At 39.3% G+C, this 15,925-nt stretch overlaps 1 protein-coding gene across 11 annotated transcripts in view; it reads right to left on the bottom strand.

Annotated features, from left to right (window-relative positions):
• The window catches only part of TENM2 (teneurin transmembrane protein 2), a 727,803-nt gene that overhangs the window by 175,276 nt on the left and 536,602 nt on the right, over positions 1-15,925 (bottom strand). For all 11 annotated transcript variants that reach the window (XM_026858437.1, XM_026858438.1, XM_026858439.1 and 8 more), the window contains one exon: positions 7,788-8,022. In XM_026858437.1, the coding sequence (XP_026714238.1) occupies positions 7,788-8,022 (235 nt within the window). The remainder of the gene's footprint in view (positions 1-7,787; positions 8,023-15,925) is intronic.

Genomic DNA, 15,925 nt, shown 5'->3' with positions numbered 1-15,925 from the left:
CTAAAGTTAGCAATAAAGGTTTAAAATGTTATCTATATGTGTTTAAAATGTATAGTTACAAGAAACGTCTCAATCACAACAAATCTATAGGCTAAAGTCAGTAAAATCGATTTTTCAGTAGAAAGCTATTTAAAATAGATATGTACATAAATGAACCAGCCATTTTACAGAAGTGTGCCTATGGGCACTCTCACACTCAAATGCCTGTTGCAAACAGAGGACAGCCCTCACAACAACACACTGTTTCAGTGTTTTTCAGCCTGATGCAGACAATCAATTTGTAACTGACTGTTCATGGCATAGGAACTAAGGACACTCTGTTAGGCACAGAAAGAATAATTCAGAATGAACACATCAATATTGATGGGCCACGTCTATCTACTGTAACATATCTCTGAACCTCGCAGCAGTCACCCAGCTTCCAGCACAGCTCTAATACCAACTTCCCAGCTCTTGAAAGGTTCATGATTCCTTAAAGGCTGGGTCCTTCACATCCCCAGGCAAAGTCTTCTAAAAAATGCAGAGTCTTAAGCAGAGTGTCACCGATGTTGTGTTAAGTATGAAACTAGCCTGTCGCTGCCATCTCCACATTCTTAACAAAGACTCAGTTGGACACAAAAAAGCACAGTAATTGAAAGCTGCCTGACAAGAAGGTAGGGTGTTGTACAAACAGGCAGGTGCCAGCCTTTGGGCACCCTGATCTGTCATATTATTAAGGAAAACCAAATAGGCAATGTTCACAAAGCCGCAACTGAAAAGAGAGTAGGTAAAAAAAGGCAAAATATCTGTGCTGTAGCACAGCTGCAGCGTTAGCTCTGTACTGAATACCTTTTTACAGGACAACCTGCTTTTCATCTGTAAGATGTTAATTGAGATACTGTTGGATAAACCTTTATAACCTTCTCTCTCTCCCTAATCCCCGCCGTAAGCTGTGCCCCTGGCGAGCTCTCCCAGGGCTCTCGCTGTTGTGTTCCAGGCCTGGCTCTGGTCCGTCCCGGCGGCATGGCCTTGGCTCAGCCTGCTCAGAAAGCTGCTGAATTGTGACAAAGAGCTGTGAGAGAGTCTGTAGAAAGATAAGGTGAAAAATATGGAGAGAGGAAGGATTGCCAACATGGGGAATCATTAGCAGCTCAAGAATTTGACAGGGAGAACACCAACATGGAAAGGCATAAAATCTGAAAAGGGAAAACTGGGGAAGGCTAGCAAGGACGCGTTGGGTCGAATGGCTGGTGTTGATGGACCTGGCATCACACAGCAGCTCCGTGACCTTGGAGAGCTACAGAGACCCCCCCTTACCTTCCTGACACGTGCCTGTGTGGCTAAAAAATATTCTGGGTGCCCTGCCTCAGGTGGTGAGAACACTCATTAAGCCTGTCGATTTAAATCCTAGTTAGCTTTTGGGTGAGTTAACCAGTAAATAATTGCTTTGCCCTTTAAATTTATGCATAACTTTCTTGCACTATTGCTTATTCTCCAGGAGTGTAGCAATGAAACGGCTAGTTAACACAGAGTAGAGAGTAACAGGTATAGCTGCAGACATAAACACAAAAAATCAGTTACTTTGTGTATATACTTACATTAAATGGCAGCAGCATCAATAATGAAGATATAGGAAGATTTAGGCAGCTCTGAATCAGATCAAACTATAGGACCTTTCCCTTCTTAAGTGGAAAAATTCACATCTTTTCTTCTGTAAAGTTCTGAGTAGTATGGTGCATAGCACAGTCAAAGGGATGAAATCCAATAATGCCTACATTTGTTATTCCAGTAATGGTGATAATGGTAACAGTATTTTGCATTTCAATAGGTCCATTCATTTTTAGCTTTCTCCATCAGTCGAACACAATTTCAGAACACTTCCATTTTAAAAGGCATACATGTAAGCTCTTCACTATGTCTTAATTCAGCTCTTCACTTAAGAAAAAAAGTTCTAACAGTGCTATTTCAAGTCTATAAGTAATAGACTACAAATAACAGAATAGAGTAATAAACTCAAATCTCTAAAATGATTTTGGTATCAGTCTACATGTAAACTTAAAAAATAGAAACCCAAATCACATAATTTGAGATTAATTTTTTTTAAAAGTGAAAAGTAACACCCTAAACATACCTGCCTCTTTCTGTACAGTCACTTATACTGCCTGTTCACTCTGCAAAACGTAAAAATGCAAACCAACAAGATCATGAAAACATGCAATTATCTGCAATCTGTAAAATCTTCTTCAAGCTTATATGTATGTGAGTGGGAGTACATCTAGACTGATTTTCTGAACCATCATTATGTATCCTGCTTTTGTAGTGCTTTCCTTCACCCTTTTTTCTCTCCGAGCAGAGTCTATATATGTGTTATGAAAATAATACTACAGTAGCCTGCTAAAAATTACCTTCCTACAATGTGTTTGGAATTCCTCCAAGTACGTGGCTCAAATGTGTGCAAAGTCCTTGGGGATGCCTTTGACTGTGCTTCACTCGACTCTTTAAAATGCTTTTGATCTTTAAATAGGTCCAGAATCTATCTATGCAAATCCCATTTATTTGGAAAGTCCACACAACCTTGCTGCAACCTTCATGTGCAGGAACAGGGAATGAAGAAATCAGTTCTGCCCCAGCCCTCAGATTCAGAGAACTAAACTGATGTAGCATTATGTGCCTGTAGCCATATAGTTTAAGTAAGAGTTGAGAGAAAGCCACATAAGACAAAGCAAAATTAGAGTGAGGAGTTATTTCACTGTTGCAAGTAGTTGTTTGTTATGCCGAATATATCCTAGAAATTTGCATTAACAAAAGGAAAAGAAATTTTATTTCACTATCCTGTTCCAGAACATTTTGCATCATGTACTAAGATATCAAAATATTGAGACATCATTGAAAATAGGCAGACAATTGTGGAGAGTGGCTGTAACTTGGAACTTCTACACATTCAGAATTTCAAGGTTATATATTCAGTTCAGAAGCTCCACAGCTGATCTTGACACCCTAACATAGTACAGCATCCGAATGCAGTGTTAACAACATTTCAGACATTTAATTTCTTTCTTAAAAGAAAACTAAAAAAACCCACAAACCCCAGAAAAAAATCCCTCAGCACTAAATCCCACTCTTCATGTACTCTCTTCTTGGCTTTTCTGCCATGAGTGCTGTAGCCTGTTTGTAGCACTGTGTACTGCTTTCATTCTTGCACTGTCTGGAAGGCTGCAGCTACAAAAAGGCTGAGCCCAGATGTTTCCCTGCTACAATGCCCCACGATTTTGAGTTCATGCACTGTATTGATGCAGACTGGGGTACAGCTCATGTTGCTACTACACCCATTAATCTCCCATTTCTGCCCCAGCTCTCTCTCCTCAGGCTCACCCAGAGTGACACTGTTGGAATGGGACTGTCAAACTATGAAATACAGCTTGAACCCCAGAAGCAAGCAAATATTTTGAAGAGAAACATGTGGGTTCTTTTAAGGCTAATTTTCAGATTGCTTAGTCTTTAAACTGAACTTTTCTTAAATGGCCCCAAATTTGGACCACTGCTTTTATACTACAGCCCACAAGATCTAAAGAAACTGATTTTCCAGTCACCAGAAGAGTGAGCATCATCCTTCTGAAATACAGGACAAACATTAATATGTTAAAGTCTTCCTAGAAGCCCAGCAACAGATCCTGTGAGCAAGCTCAGAGACATTATAGACATACATCAAAAATTATCTTTATAACTAAAAGATTTGGTCTAAAAAATATTTCCAAGTATGAGACTAATTATAAGTCTAAAGAATAAGACTAATTTCTATTTAATTTTTTTCTCCTGGATTAAATATTATTAATTATAATGGTACCAACTAAATTAATATCAATATGCAGCGAACAGGCATTCCTACATTAGGCAATCTCAGTCAAACATCCATCCATGAAAGCTCTTTTGTTATCCTCACTTATGAGTCATTCAATTTTTGGCTGGTGCTTGCAGATGGCCCTGTGTCAGGTTCCTGTACCAGATAGGACCCTTACAGTGCAAAGAGTGATGCAAACCTTCCTTGCAAAGCCATATTTTTCTCCCCGTGCCCTCAAAGCATTTCAAGCTTTAAAGCAGAGCACTGACTGCCTCTCTAGCTGTCTGGAAGTAATGAGACCCACACCGGGATGTTCAAAGGTAGTATTTTCATCATTCATCCTCTTCGAAAGCAATGATTAAAGAAGCAATAAAGGAACACCTCTTAACTGGAAAATGTAGAAACCAGCACTTTGGAAAGGAGGAGGAGGAGATGGTTTGAAACAGACTGCGAGAGGACAATAAAAGTTAAAGAGCATTAAACAGCAGTTCCGAGCCTAAAGGTAAAGCAGCTAAGTACTGCAGAAACGAACCATAAAAATAGCACCATAAAAATGCTACGGCAACGCATAACTGCATCCTTAGTTAAAGATATTTCAACCCTCCCATTACAGACCCTTATTTCAAAGAAAACAGAATAATTACGTAGCCAGCCTGGGGGCCAGTTGCAGCCATAAAGAAGCAGCAGACTAGGGAAGATATAGTCCATATTTGTTTGCCTTGAACCAAAACCAAGCACACTAAAATCAAGCACCCATCACTGGGAGTGTTCAAGGCCAGGTTGGACGAGGCTTTGAGCAACCTGATCTAGTGAAAGATGTCCCAGTCCATGGCAAGGGTGTTAGACTAGATGATCTTTAAATTTCCCTTCCAACTCAAACCATTCTATGATTCTATGGTTCTAAAAAAGCCTCATTAGCAACTGTATAAGCATCTTGCAATCTTGTAGCTCCACTATAAGCAAGAAGCTACTGCAATACAGCTAAGCACAATGATGTACAAAATACAGAACGACAAAGGGACATGGAGACTTGGGGCATAGTTGCCTCAAGAGGGTACATAAAAACCATGTGTAAACAGTAAAACCTTACTTTACACCACAAAGAAAATAAATGTGATTAATATCCCCATCTCCTGCCACCAATACTGAAACAAGAGGTGGAGAAAGGATATATTTGGAAAACCGGCTGTCTCCAAACAGTCTGAATTTAGCCCAAACTGCCTAAGACAGCAAAGGAAAGGAGGGAAGGGAAAAACATTCTTACCAGAAAAAAAAACAAAACAAACAACCCCAAACTACCATGCAGACACATGTTGTATTATTCAATGATTTCAGTGCTTGGTACTGTTAGATAAAGAGACGTCTGGAATCTAAATTGTGATCTGAGTTTTGTAGTGCTGACATAAAGCATTCCCTTCAGACAGCTCAGGAATCGCTTTTTGTTTCATAATCAGTAATGTGACCACTTGCACATTATTTTCAGTTGAGAGCAGAATCTACTGAAGGTAACTGAAAGGTGAAAACTAAAAGTTGTGAAACTCTTTCCTGATAAAGCAGGTGCTGTCAGTGCTGGCTTTGCCACCCGAGCACTCCACTACAGAGATTAATAACTGACAACAAGAAAAAAAATTAGAGCAGTGCCCTGTGAAGAGGCAGTATAAGAGGGATCAGTGTTTCACAACAAAGTAAAGGCTGAACTAAGGAGTTACCAAAAAGGTGTCCTTTTGTTTGGTGGCTACTGGTATGAATGTAGATGAAATACCAGTTTTAAAGTGAAAGAATTACAGGCTAATTCTGAAAGTCTCCAATGATTCTGCAGGCATCAATTTCAGCAAACCAAAAAAAAAAAAAAAAAAATCATGATCTTCTGAGTTAATATTCTTGTGATGAAACTTATCATCAAGTCCTGTCAGGTGTGTAATTTCAGAAAAGAAGAAAAATCGATCCTGAAGCAACTCTGGAATAGTCTTAGAACACAGCAATCCTGTCAGGATATTTTCTAATATCTTAATGTTTGCCTATGACAAACCTGTCTATGAAAAAGCTCCGATTAACTGCCGGGTATCTTGCAACCTTCAAAAATAAAGAGTATTCACAGAGTAACCTTTTGTCATCAACATGTATTCACATATATCTTCCCAGAGGTTTTATAATAAATAAAGAAAAGAGGTAGAACCAATGTTAGTAAAATCAGACAGTGAAAGAAAAACAGCCAGGCAAATGTCCACTTCTGGTTCTCAGGGATGCTAGTATTATGGCAAAGAATCCTTTTGTGAACATCCCAAAGAATTCCCTCTGTGTAAAGTGCTTGGTAAATTGGGACAATCATAAACCATCAGAAATTACATATTCCAGGTGCTGTTGTACCCAAGAACAGTTTCATATGAAAAGAGAGAGACAGGACACAGTAAGGGGTCACTACACTAGAATCAAAAGTATGGTACGATCCTGGGCAATCAACCACACAGCAAAAACTGACCCAGGCTGAATAGGACCAACATTTTAATCTTGTAGTTCTTAGCAATAAATATGAAATTGAGATGCCAAAATCCAGTTCTAAATAGTAGCAGATGCTCTCACAGAAGCCGCATTTAAGAGCCGAGCTTCACTCTTAATTTTTTTTTTTGGCCAAAGTTAGTTCCAAGCCTTCAGTAAGTGAGAAACCCTTTCCTTTCTTTTTTTGGACATCTCAAGCTCTGGATAACTTACATTTGCTTTTCATCCCCCCACTTCTTCATGGCACCCACGCTACCATTTTAGCAAAGTAGGGCAATGCGAATGACACCCCATGTGAGTGTTCCAAACTGGCACAGGAGTACAGGCTGGGCACAGACTCCCTGCTCTTTTCAGTCACATTTGCTCCCCATGGTGCTACAATCACTGATTAAGCGCTGAATAACAATGGCCCGGGTGTTGTAAGCTTCAATCCCGCTATACCAATTCCTCCCAGATCTCCATACCAGCAGGCAATCTTTAATCAAAGTCTGTGAGGGACTGGGCTGAGCCTGCATGGTGGTGTAACTATATGATACGTAGCTACTCTGGGCGTAATCCAGCAGAGCGGCATTAAACTCTCAGAAGTTTGCAGACCAAACGTAGCACCTCAGAAGCTGAGGCAACCAAGCAGCTGAAACAATGGTACGAGCCAACGGTACAAGCAGTCCAGCTCCTCTACCTGTATCGTGTGTTTATAGCTATCTGGGCAAGCAAGAACACTCTACTATTCCAATCACTTTTTTCAGCACCACAATGGCTAATTTTAAATTCTGGGAGACCAGCTCTGCCAGCTCCGCTATTTAAAGCGCAAGTTAAATATGTTTGACATCCCATACCCCAAATGACAACAAACCAGAATACTTAGAACGGCAGCATGTCAGGCATTTATTTATTTATTTATCTGTCAGGCCTAAGTGCTGCACCTTTTCATTTACATGCAACTGTTTGCCCCATGGGCATCAAGCTGTTAACACATACAGAAGAGATTAAAATGAGCTTGCATGCTGGATGAAATATAAATTAAAATTAGAGTACTGTCAGTCCTGAATCTGGGATTGTTTCTCAAGGTCTCTCAAAACGGATAATTTCAAATGAGTCTCTGTTTGTTACTTCAGGAAAGGCAAAATGTATTATTTTTCATCAACACAGTCAATATGAATTGTAAGTTGTCCCTGAGCCTGTGAGTAAAATGTGCTGTACTTACACCATGAGTTGTGTTCGCAGGGATGGTCCAAACAAAAGTCTTTAAAATGGGATATATGAACAGAAAGACATTCACCTGTCTATCTTCCAAGGCAAAGCAAATCAGAGGCTAGTGGGTATTCTAATGCCACTAACTCCCATTGCCAGCCAAAACCATTGTTGACACAAAGTCAACTAAACCCCATCTCCGAACGAGCCAAACGGTTTTCTCTGTGCACTTCAGAGAATCGTGCAGTGGCATCCCCCAGGGGTGTCCGTCCACGCGACCCACCTGGTCTCGAGTGGGACGTTGCTGTTGAGCACCCAGCTGTCCTGGAGCTGCACGGACTCGGGGGTGGTGGCCAGGTCGTTGGGCGCCGGGGCGGGCGCGTGGATCTGGTTCCGGCGGTTTGTGAGTGAGTTCCTGTTGAGGGAGTTGGCAGAGGAATGATGATGGGACAGTGAATGGTTGTGAGGAGGAGGGAGAGGAGGCCTCAGCGTTGACTGGCTGTGATGATTTGAAGGGCCTAAAATAGAAAAGAAAAATAAATCACAAATGTGTGTTGATGATATTTTTCTTCTTGGCATTTTCAAGGGACCACTGCCTGGAAAAAAAAGCCAAACCCTGCAAACAGGAAAGTAAACCTGCGTGCATTTTGGACCTGTAGGCATTAAAACATGGTTAAATCAGATCAGTGATTTTAGAGATCAGAGAAATAAACCAGTGTTTGGAGTCGGGTTGTTCACAAAGACTACATTTAGATTTAAAAATACTTCTTCATGGATTCTCCCTAGAGAAAGGCTCCTCTGTGGAGGAGCCAGGCAGCAGTGTAACAACCACTCTGTACATCCACCAGAGGAACATTTTCCTCCCTGTTTCTATCAGGGACTTAAAGGAGATGAACCTTAACGGACTAAAACCAGCTTTTGAGAATATGGTCTTCAGGCTTCTATAAAAACCTAAACAGAGATCTCAATCTACTTTCCCTCACTGTTATTTTACCAATCAGCTTGAAACAAACAGTATTTGTGCTAGTGAAAGAAGATTAAACTACAAATATGAAAAGAGAGCACAATGCAATGATGGTATCTTTCATGTTCTTCCACTTGGTCAGGATTTGGCTTGTATTTTTGCTATTCAGCAATGCCACAAACACACACCAAGATTGGAAAATTATGCTACTCTTTCAGCCTCTTTCATTGAAAAATGACAGATGATGTTTTTTAGAGATAAAGAAGGATATAAACTCTTCTCATTCTTTGAGTACTGACATGTTTGCATTGATAGTGAAAATAAATTTTTCTAATCAATAAGGCAAGTGGATTAAAATAAAAAGCACATGAGAAGAAAATAGAATAAGCAGGTATCGTTCTAGAATTGTCACTTTTCTAAACTTAAATGCAGAATGGTAAATAAGTTTAAGTGCAATTCCACATGTTGCAATAATTTATTTCTAATAAAAATAGCAAAAGAGATTAAAGAAAACAAACAGTGTCTGTTATGAACCACATGCTTTAGTCATTATATATCAAGTTGTAGTTTTCTAGTGAACAATAATCAGAAAAAGTAGTATTAGCAAAATGATAATTATAATGATGTATGTTTGTTTTTAGAAACTGAAGCACATTCTGTACTTAATGAATCAAACAATAAAAGAAAACATCACAAGGGGAAACCATTTGCAGCTCGACTATTTTTACATGAAACAATGAAGTATAAAATAACTGAACTGATTAATTAACTGGAAGTTAATTAAGGCTAATATTAAAAAACCAAAACAAACACACCCCACGCCCCCCAAACCACCAAACTGTTCAAGGGGGGTTAAACATAGTTGAGAATCAGGCCACACAGCCAGGAACTGAAATCAGTGCATCATTTCAGGCTTTTGAATGCTGAAGTTCCGATCAAAACACCTCCCATAATCAGAGGGATATTTTAGACTCTCACGTTCAGCTACCCAAGAGAGAAGAAGCAACCAGTCTCTTTTCTTCTGTATAGGGAAACCCACATGACATTGCAGCTCCAACACTGGCAATCAGAGGGGCAAGCTGGCATGACACCTGAGTCACAGGGGTGACCATGTCCTGCCTGGTCCTGAGCGCCCAGCCGGGCTCTTCCTGCATGTGTAGATGTGGTGCTTGGGGATGGGTTTTAGTGGTGGACTCGGCAGTGTTAGGTTAACGGTTGGACTCAATGATCTCAAAGGTCTTTTCCAACCTAAACAATTCTATGCCACACCCCTGGGACCAGCTCCCCTCCTGGCACTGCTCTGCTGACTGCCTGCCCCAGGGAAAGGGAGAAGCAATGAAAACACATACTCCTAACAGCAATGCAACCAGGGAACAGAAAGAGAACAGAGTTTTTTGGAGAGAGATCATTAATTTTCTTAAGTGTTTCTGTGGCCCTGGGGAAGCACAGTCTGAGGAATAAGAGACACAGAACTTTACTGGGACTTGTGCAAGGCAAGTTGTCCTGTGACAAGAAATTTTGAGAAGTGAATTATAACAAATTCTGCATCCTTCACATGTTGCTTTAAATCTGCACATACGTTTCTTTATCTTTTTTGAATGTCTGTTGCCTGAATGCTCACCTTATGGTAATGTCAACTGCCTTAAATACAAAGTCACCTTTCATGAACACAGCCTAAATTTGAGGACCATCATATGTGCTGCTCTCCTCACAGTCCTTGCCTTGGCTATGTTTTACCTAAGCTTGAAAGAGATTGTTTAGCCCAGAAAATTTTATGTTTAAAACCCCATTTGAACCTCCTAGAACATCAAATGTCTAATCTACGCTAGGTCCTGTGCCAGTCCCCAACAGCACGTGGAGTAAGACACAGCAGGAAGAAAATGTGTTTGGACAATATCCACACGCATAGAAGCTTAAGTGGAATTACTCTCCTAGTCTGTGTTCTGGCATTAAACAAAGAATGTTTGGATTTCAATAAGTGGATATTTATGTGTGATAGAATACAAACGTGTGCCATTGTGTTAAAAATTACTTCAGAAGATTCATGTGCTTCATGTTTTCTCAACTTACTTTGGGCGCAGCTTTTAGTTTTGGAGGATAAATATGGAAAAGTCATACCCACATAAACAAAAAGTTTTGCTCTGAGAGACACAGTAGTGCCAGCTAAATAACGACTCTGAGTCTTGCAACCACAACATCATAGAGGCTGTTCTTAAAAGCGAGCCAACTGCACATCAACAAGAATGAACAGAATTTCTCTAAGATTAAGGAAGCAAGAACTGAATGCAAGTTACCACAAATTAATTTAATCTGCCTCAAAACTCAGTTCCCACACAGTAAATAAAATGTACTGTGCAAAATAAGCTGTGCAGAAGTAACTGAATATATACTGCAGCTGCAAAACCTCAGAAATCTAGTGGAAGATGAATGTAGTGTTTAATATAGAATAATAAAACAAATACCAATATGAACATTATATAGATATTATATAGTTTATATTAAAACATATAAAAGCTTATATATATAAAAAGTACTAACTAGGGAGCATGCACACACACTCATGTGTATATATGAGAGAGATAAAAGCTTAATATGCTGCTTCTTCATAAACCCGTTTAAATGAATCAAAAGCAGAAGCTGAGCACTATTGAACTTGCCAGGGATATAAAATTGGATTCACATCTGAACATCTGAGCACTTCTTTATGAGCATCTTTGCCTAAATTAAAACTTCAACAGCAGTACCTGCAAATCTGCTGAGCTCTGAAGTTCAGAAAAGTAAATCATTTGTCCCATAATAAAAGATCAGCAGCCTAAAGGACTGGCACAACGTATCTTACGACATGACACACTCTGCAGCCTCCTGCAAATTGCTTTTATTTGGAAGCTTAAACACAATAAGTGCCTTGATGCAGTACATCTGGCTTTTTACATCAGGAAAGAGATTTTATTTTTGATATAGCAGATGCCAGTACTGGTTTGAGGAAAAATACTGAGGAAATTATGACTTTTCTCAATTATTACATCAATCTGGGATTTTACCAGAATACGCTATACCATCTCAGACATCTAGGATTTAAGGAGAAGTCACTTAAAATCACAATGAAAATCAGAGAATTGGAAAGCTGAAGTACTGGTACAACCCATGTTTTGGCTTTTTAAAATTTTTTACTTTCTGATTTAAATTCACAAATAGTCAAACATACCTAATTCTAATGAATTTTAGTACATATTGATTGTGGTGAGCACTTCTGAAAAATCAAGCCTGATGACCATATAATCAACATGCAATTCTTCAAGAGGTCTTACTCCAGTCAAGCAATGCTCGTTGCAAATTAGAAGCTGAGTGAGGATAAACTGTGTTCTATTTAAGTAGTCTGAGAATACAAAGCCTGATCTACATATCTGTGAAGTAATCATAAGCTATCCAATTAACTTATTTGGGTTTAATCAGAACCAAAATGTTAAGAAAGAAAAAAAAAACCAACGTTTTGCTCCGTTCATTCTTTTAACCAATGAAACAATCAGGCTAGCACAGAGATAAAATTCTGCTAAAACAAGATGCAAAATAACTTGTCTCCTTAAAACCAAAGAAAAAAAAACCCCACCAATCATCCAACCCTGAGCAAAACTCTGTCACTATGATCTTCCCTTCTCTTGCATCCACAAGAGAGAGCAAAGTACAACCCCATGGCCCCTGACCCGGCAGCTCGGGGCAGGGTGAAAGCAGGGCTGCGGTGGGAAGCGCTGTGTTCGGGAGCCTGTGCCCTTGCATCCTAACAGTCTTGTTCTGGCACAAGCCTGGCAACCTCGGGGATGAGGGAAAGCCATCAGATGTCACAGCCTTACAGGTACAGCAGTGACGGCTGCATGCTCCTGAGGCCACACTTCCAAACATCACTTCTCTGCTATTTCTGCAGTTCAAATGTTGTCTAGAATATGAAGTGAAACTTCAGGTCTGCTTTAACATGGTCAAATAATTTTTCAAAGTCCTTCCAAGGCTTTGGTACACTCACTTAACATATGCACTAAATCCAAGCAACACAACGATCTGAGGAGAACAAGTTAATCTCCCCCTCAAAGATTAAATTCAAAGCAGAATCAGCAGCATCCCTAATCTAAGAAAAGCAATCACTTCCCTGCATCCCAGTTCTTTGTCAATATTACATCAAAAAAGTAATGTAGATTGTATCTTAGTTGTGCTGAATTATCCTCTGTTCCATGATTAAATGCTAGAGACATATAAACACCTCCTCATCAATCCTTTTCAGAAAAGAACTAAAAGAAAAAACCACACATACATTATTTTTCTGAAATGAACAATGATGCATCTATTTCCTTATACTTCTAAACAATACAAATACTGAACAAAAAAAGATTAAAAAGCTGATGTATTGAAAGCAAAAACAAATTAAGTAAACCCACAGAAAATCCTTGTTAGCCAGCATTAGAAACCCGGTCTTCAGTGTTCCTAGTCCTTTATTCAAATAACTCTACCACTCTGTTTTCTCAAGGAAACCACATCATCTGCTATCACAATGAGTAACAGGTTTGTCACAGAACTACAGGGCCACCTTCCAAGCTAAATTCATCTTCAAAGGCAGATCACATTACTCAGAGTCAGGAAGAAAAGAAAGCACTGAAACACCCAGGACTATAATACAGTGTCACAAGGAGCTGCCGTCTCCATGGCCAGCTTTCACCCTGGGATTTCAGCCTTCACTTGAGTTTGGCAGGGCAGGACCAGGGTTCCTTCACAGCAGTATAGACTATGTTTTATGCTATGTCTGCTTCAGTTCTTCTGTTTGTTTGCTTTAATTCTCTACATTATTTTGTGCAAGGCCATATTTAAATGGAAGCTAAATGTTCTGAAAATGTTTTCAACATATGCTGTAAAGAACCAAGTTATCTCACTCATAACCATGGATATCACTAACTCTCTTTCTTGTTGTAAACTCAAAACATTTGCCAGGTGTTCCTTCTTTTGTCTGCATGTTTTTACAGTGTTTGAGGCAAGAATAGGTTGAATGACTGGCTGTCATCCCAGACTGTACATTTCAAACTGAAAATTCAGTAAACGTATGGTATAAAATTGTAAGTCACTTATCAGTCGCTGCCAGTGCACTGCAGCCACCTCCTCAGCACAATATTAGAATAGAAAATTAAGTGCTGCTGTGGAAAAAAAAAGGAACAACAAAAAAGAAACAAAAAATACCCCATTGTTTACCTGCAATATCCAGATAATCACAGAAAAGGGGAAAGGTGGTTTAATGGATAAGGTCTGGGACTTTGTCATAGTTTCTATATCCTACTCTGACCGAGCCAACCCTTAAGCGATCGTGGACAAATCACTTGTTATCTATAAGCGTCTTTATCCATATCCTTTGCAGGAGTGCTGAAGGTAAATTACCTTACCACTTACAAGGCAATCAGATACTACTGCAGTAGGAACCAGTCGAATGCTTTGTGTCTGCAGCTCCCAGCCTTCAGGGCAGGAGTTCATCGCATGGGAGGCAGAAGCAGCAGCAACCAAATTAACTCTGCCAGACCTGAGTTGCTGCTGTGTACACAGAGTGCGATGGCTACTCCGTCACACTCCCAAAACCAGAGGAGCTGAGATGCTCTGTGTAGACCTCCAAGTGCATCAAGACAGAATCAGCCTGCTTGGAGCAGGAATATTAGCTTCTTCTCAGCATTGCTGGAGCTAAAGAAATGGCAGATTTGGTTTTGTGCTGGATGGGTTGTTTGGTTGTGAAAAAGTGGTGTGTATACTCATGAAAGAGAAGGCAAAGAAGTAGGACCTGTCATCAGGAGTCTACATTCATATAACAAATTTTCTCAAGTGAGGGGCACCTACAAAAAGGTTAAAACTCACTGCCCTAAAAAATAAAAACCCGCTGCCCTTTTATAGTAACAGTATTATCTGAGATACCATGTACTAACTATATTTGCTGAAATACATCACTTAAATAGTCATTATCACACTGCATGAGGTGCACTGGATGCATAAAATGATGGCTAGTCAATGCCAAAACACATCACTCAGTGTCCTGTAGTACTTTTATATGTGTATACATAAAGGTAGGCATACTATTTCCATCTGTACATATCATAAAAATGAGTCACAGAGAGGATAAAGAAGAGTCTTCTTTCCAACTGAAAAACAATTCACACATTTCACGTATTTTCCAATCAACCTTTTAATTTAGTTTTCCAATAATGAAATCCATGTAAAATGTATTTCAGAGAGACTAAGGGTGTATTTATATTATTCAGTTTAGATATATTTTTGTCTGAAGGCAGCACTGATGTAAGAACAACTAAAAAGAAAAGCACACATATATATTTCTAAGCAATGAAGCTTATTATCACTGTCATCATTACTATGGAACATTTTAGTGCAGAATGCTGAATGATGCTCTACAGACTTGGTTCTGCAGAATGGGAAAGAGTTGAACCCCATCTAAAGGCTTACACAAATCCTCTCCAACGCTTACACAGTTTGATACACTGAGAATCACACCAAAGAGAAAGTGAAGACATACATTTTGCTGAATAACATACAAAAACTTCTGAACAGAAATATTTAGGCCAGCAGTGTAAGCCTGGTAACTTTTTTTCTGATTGGAGTACAGCTTGAAAACTGCTGTTTCCCTGGATAGTCCAAGGGGGAGCCTGAAAATTTTCATAGTGACATAAGAATAATTGTACTCTAATTACCAGTTCGTTGTGAGTCTGGAGTCAGGTGCAACAGAAGTCATCCTCGAAGCTATTACAGCAGTACTTTGGATTTTACACAACCCAGTCAGCTAGCACACAAAGCTGTTTTCCAAGGGGGCAAAAGAAACGCTAGTCACAGGTGCTTTAATGCAATACGTTATCTTGATTATTTCAGAAATGTCACAGAATGTATGACACTTTGTCCAAAATAACCTTTTCTTTTTGTTAACCTTATTAAAAAATTATAAAAGAAAGAGTATCTCAAAATAAATTACTGAAAGTAACTGTGTCAGAGAGAAGATCTAATAGGAGACTGAGATCTCAGCAACGCCTAGGTGAGATTTTTAATAAATCAACCTTCCAGGTACTTCAGATCCTTTAAGAAGGAAAGGTCTATCAGCAGAATAATGATTTTGAATCCTTCTATTGTTCTAAGATTGTATTGTCAAGTTTCACCCCTGAGAAGCTGGGCAGCTGAACTATTAATGAAACTAAATATACTGAACATGGTTTTCAGCATCAAGTAATATCTCTGTTTCTTGGGCAGTATTATAATCTCTTCCCAGCAGCACTAACTTCTGTCAACTGCTGAATTTTTTTCTTATTCCATTTTATAGTACTGCCTTGGGATGATTCACCATAATGCATTCTGCAGACCAATCTAGAATTTTTTCAGTTCAATGGCAGTATTAACAAAAATACACCAGTTTTCGTGTTTAAAAGACCCCCCCCCCCCCC

The sequence above is a fragment of the Athene cunicularia genome (assembly GCF_003259725.1).
Source record: "Athene cunicularia isolate RWA chromosome 13 unlocalized genomic scaffold, athCun1 chr13_part1, whole genome shotgun sequence".
In the NCBI taxonomy this organism is placed as follows: Eukaryota; Metazoa; Chordata; class Aves; order Strigiformes; family Strigidae; genus Athene; species Athene cunicularia.
Note: the sequence above shows the minus strand (reverse complement) of the source record. Positions and strands in the feature narration are given on the sequence as shown.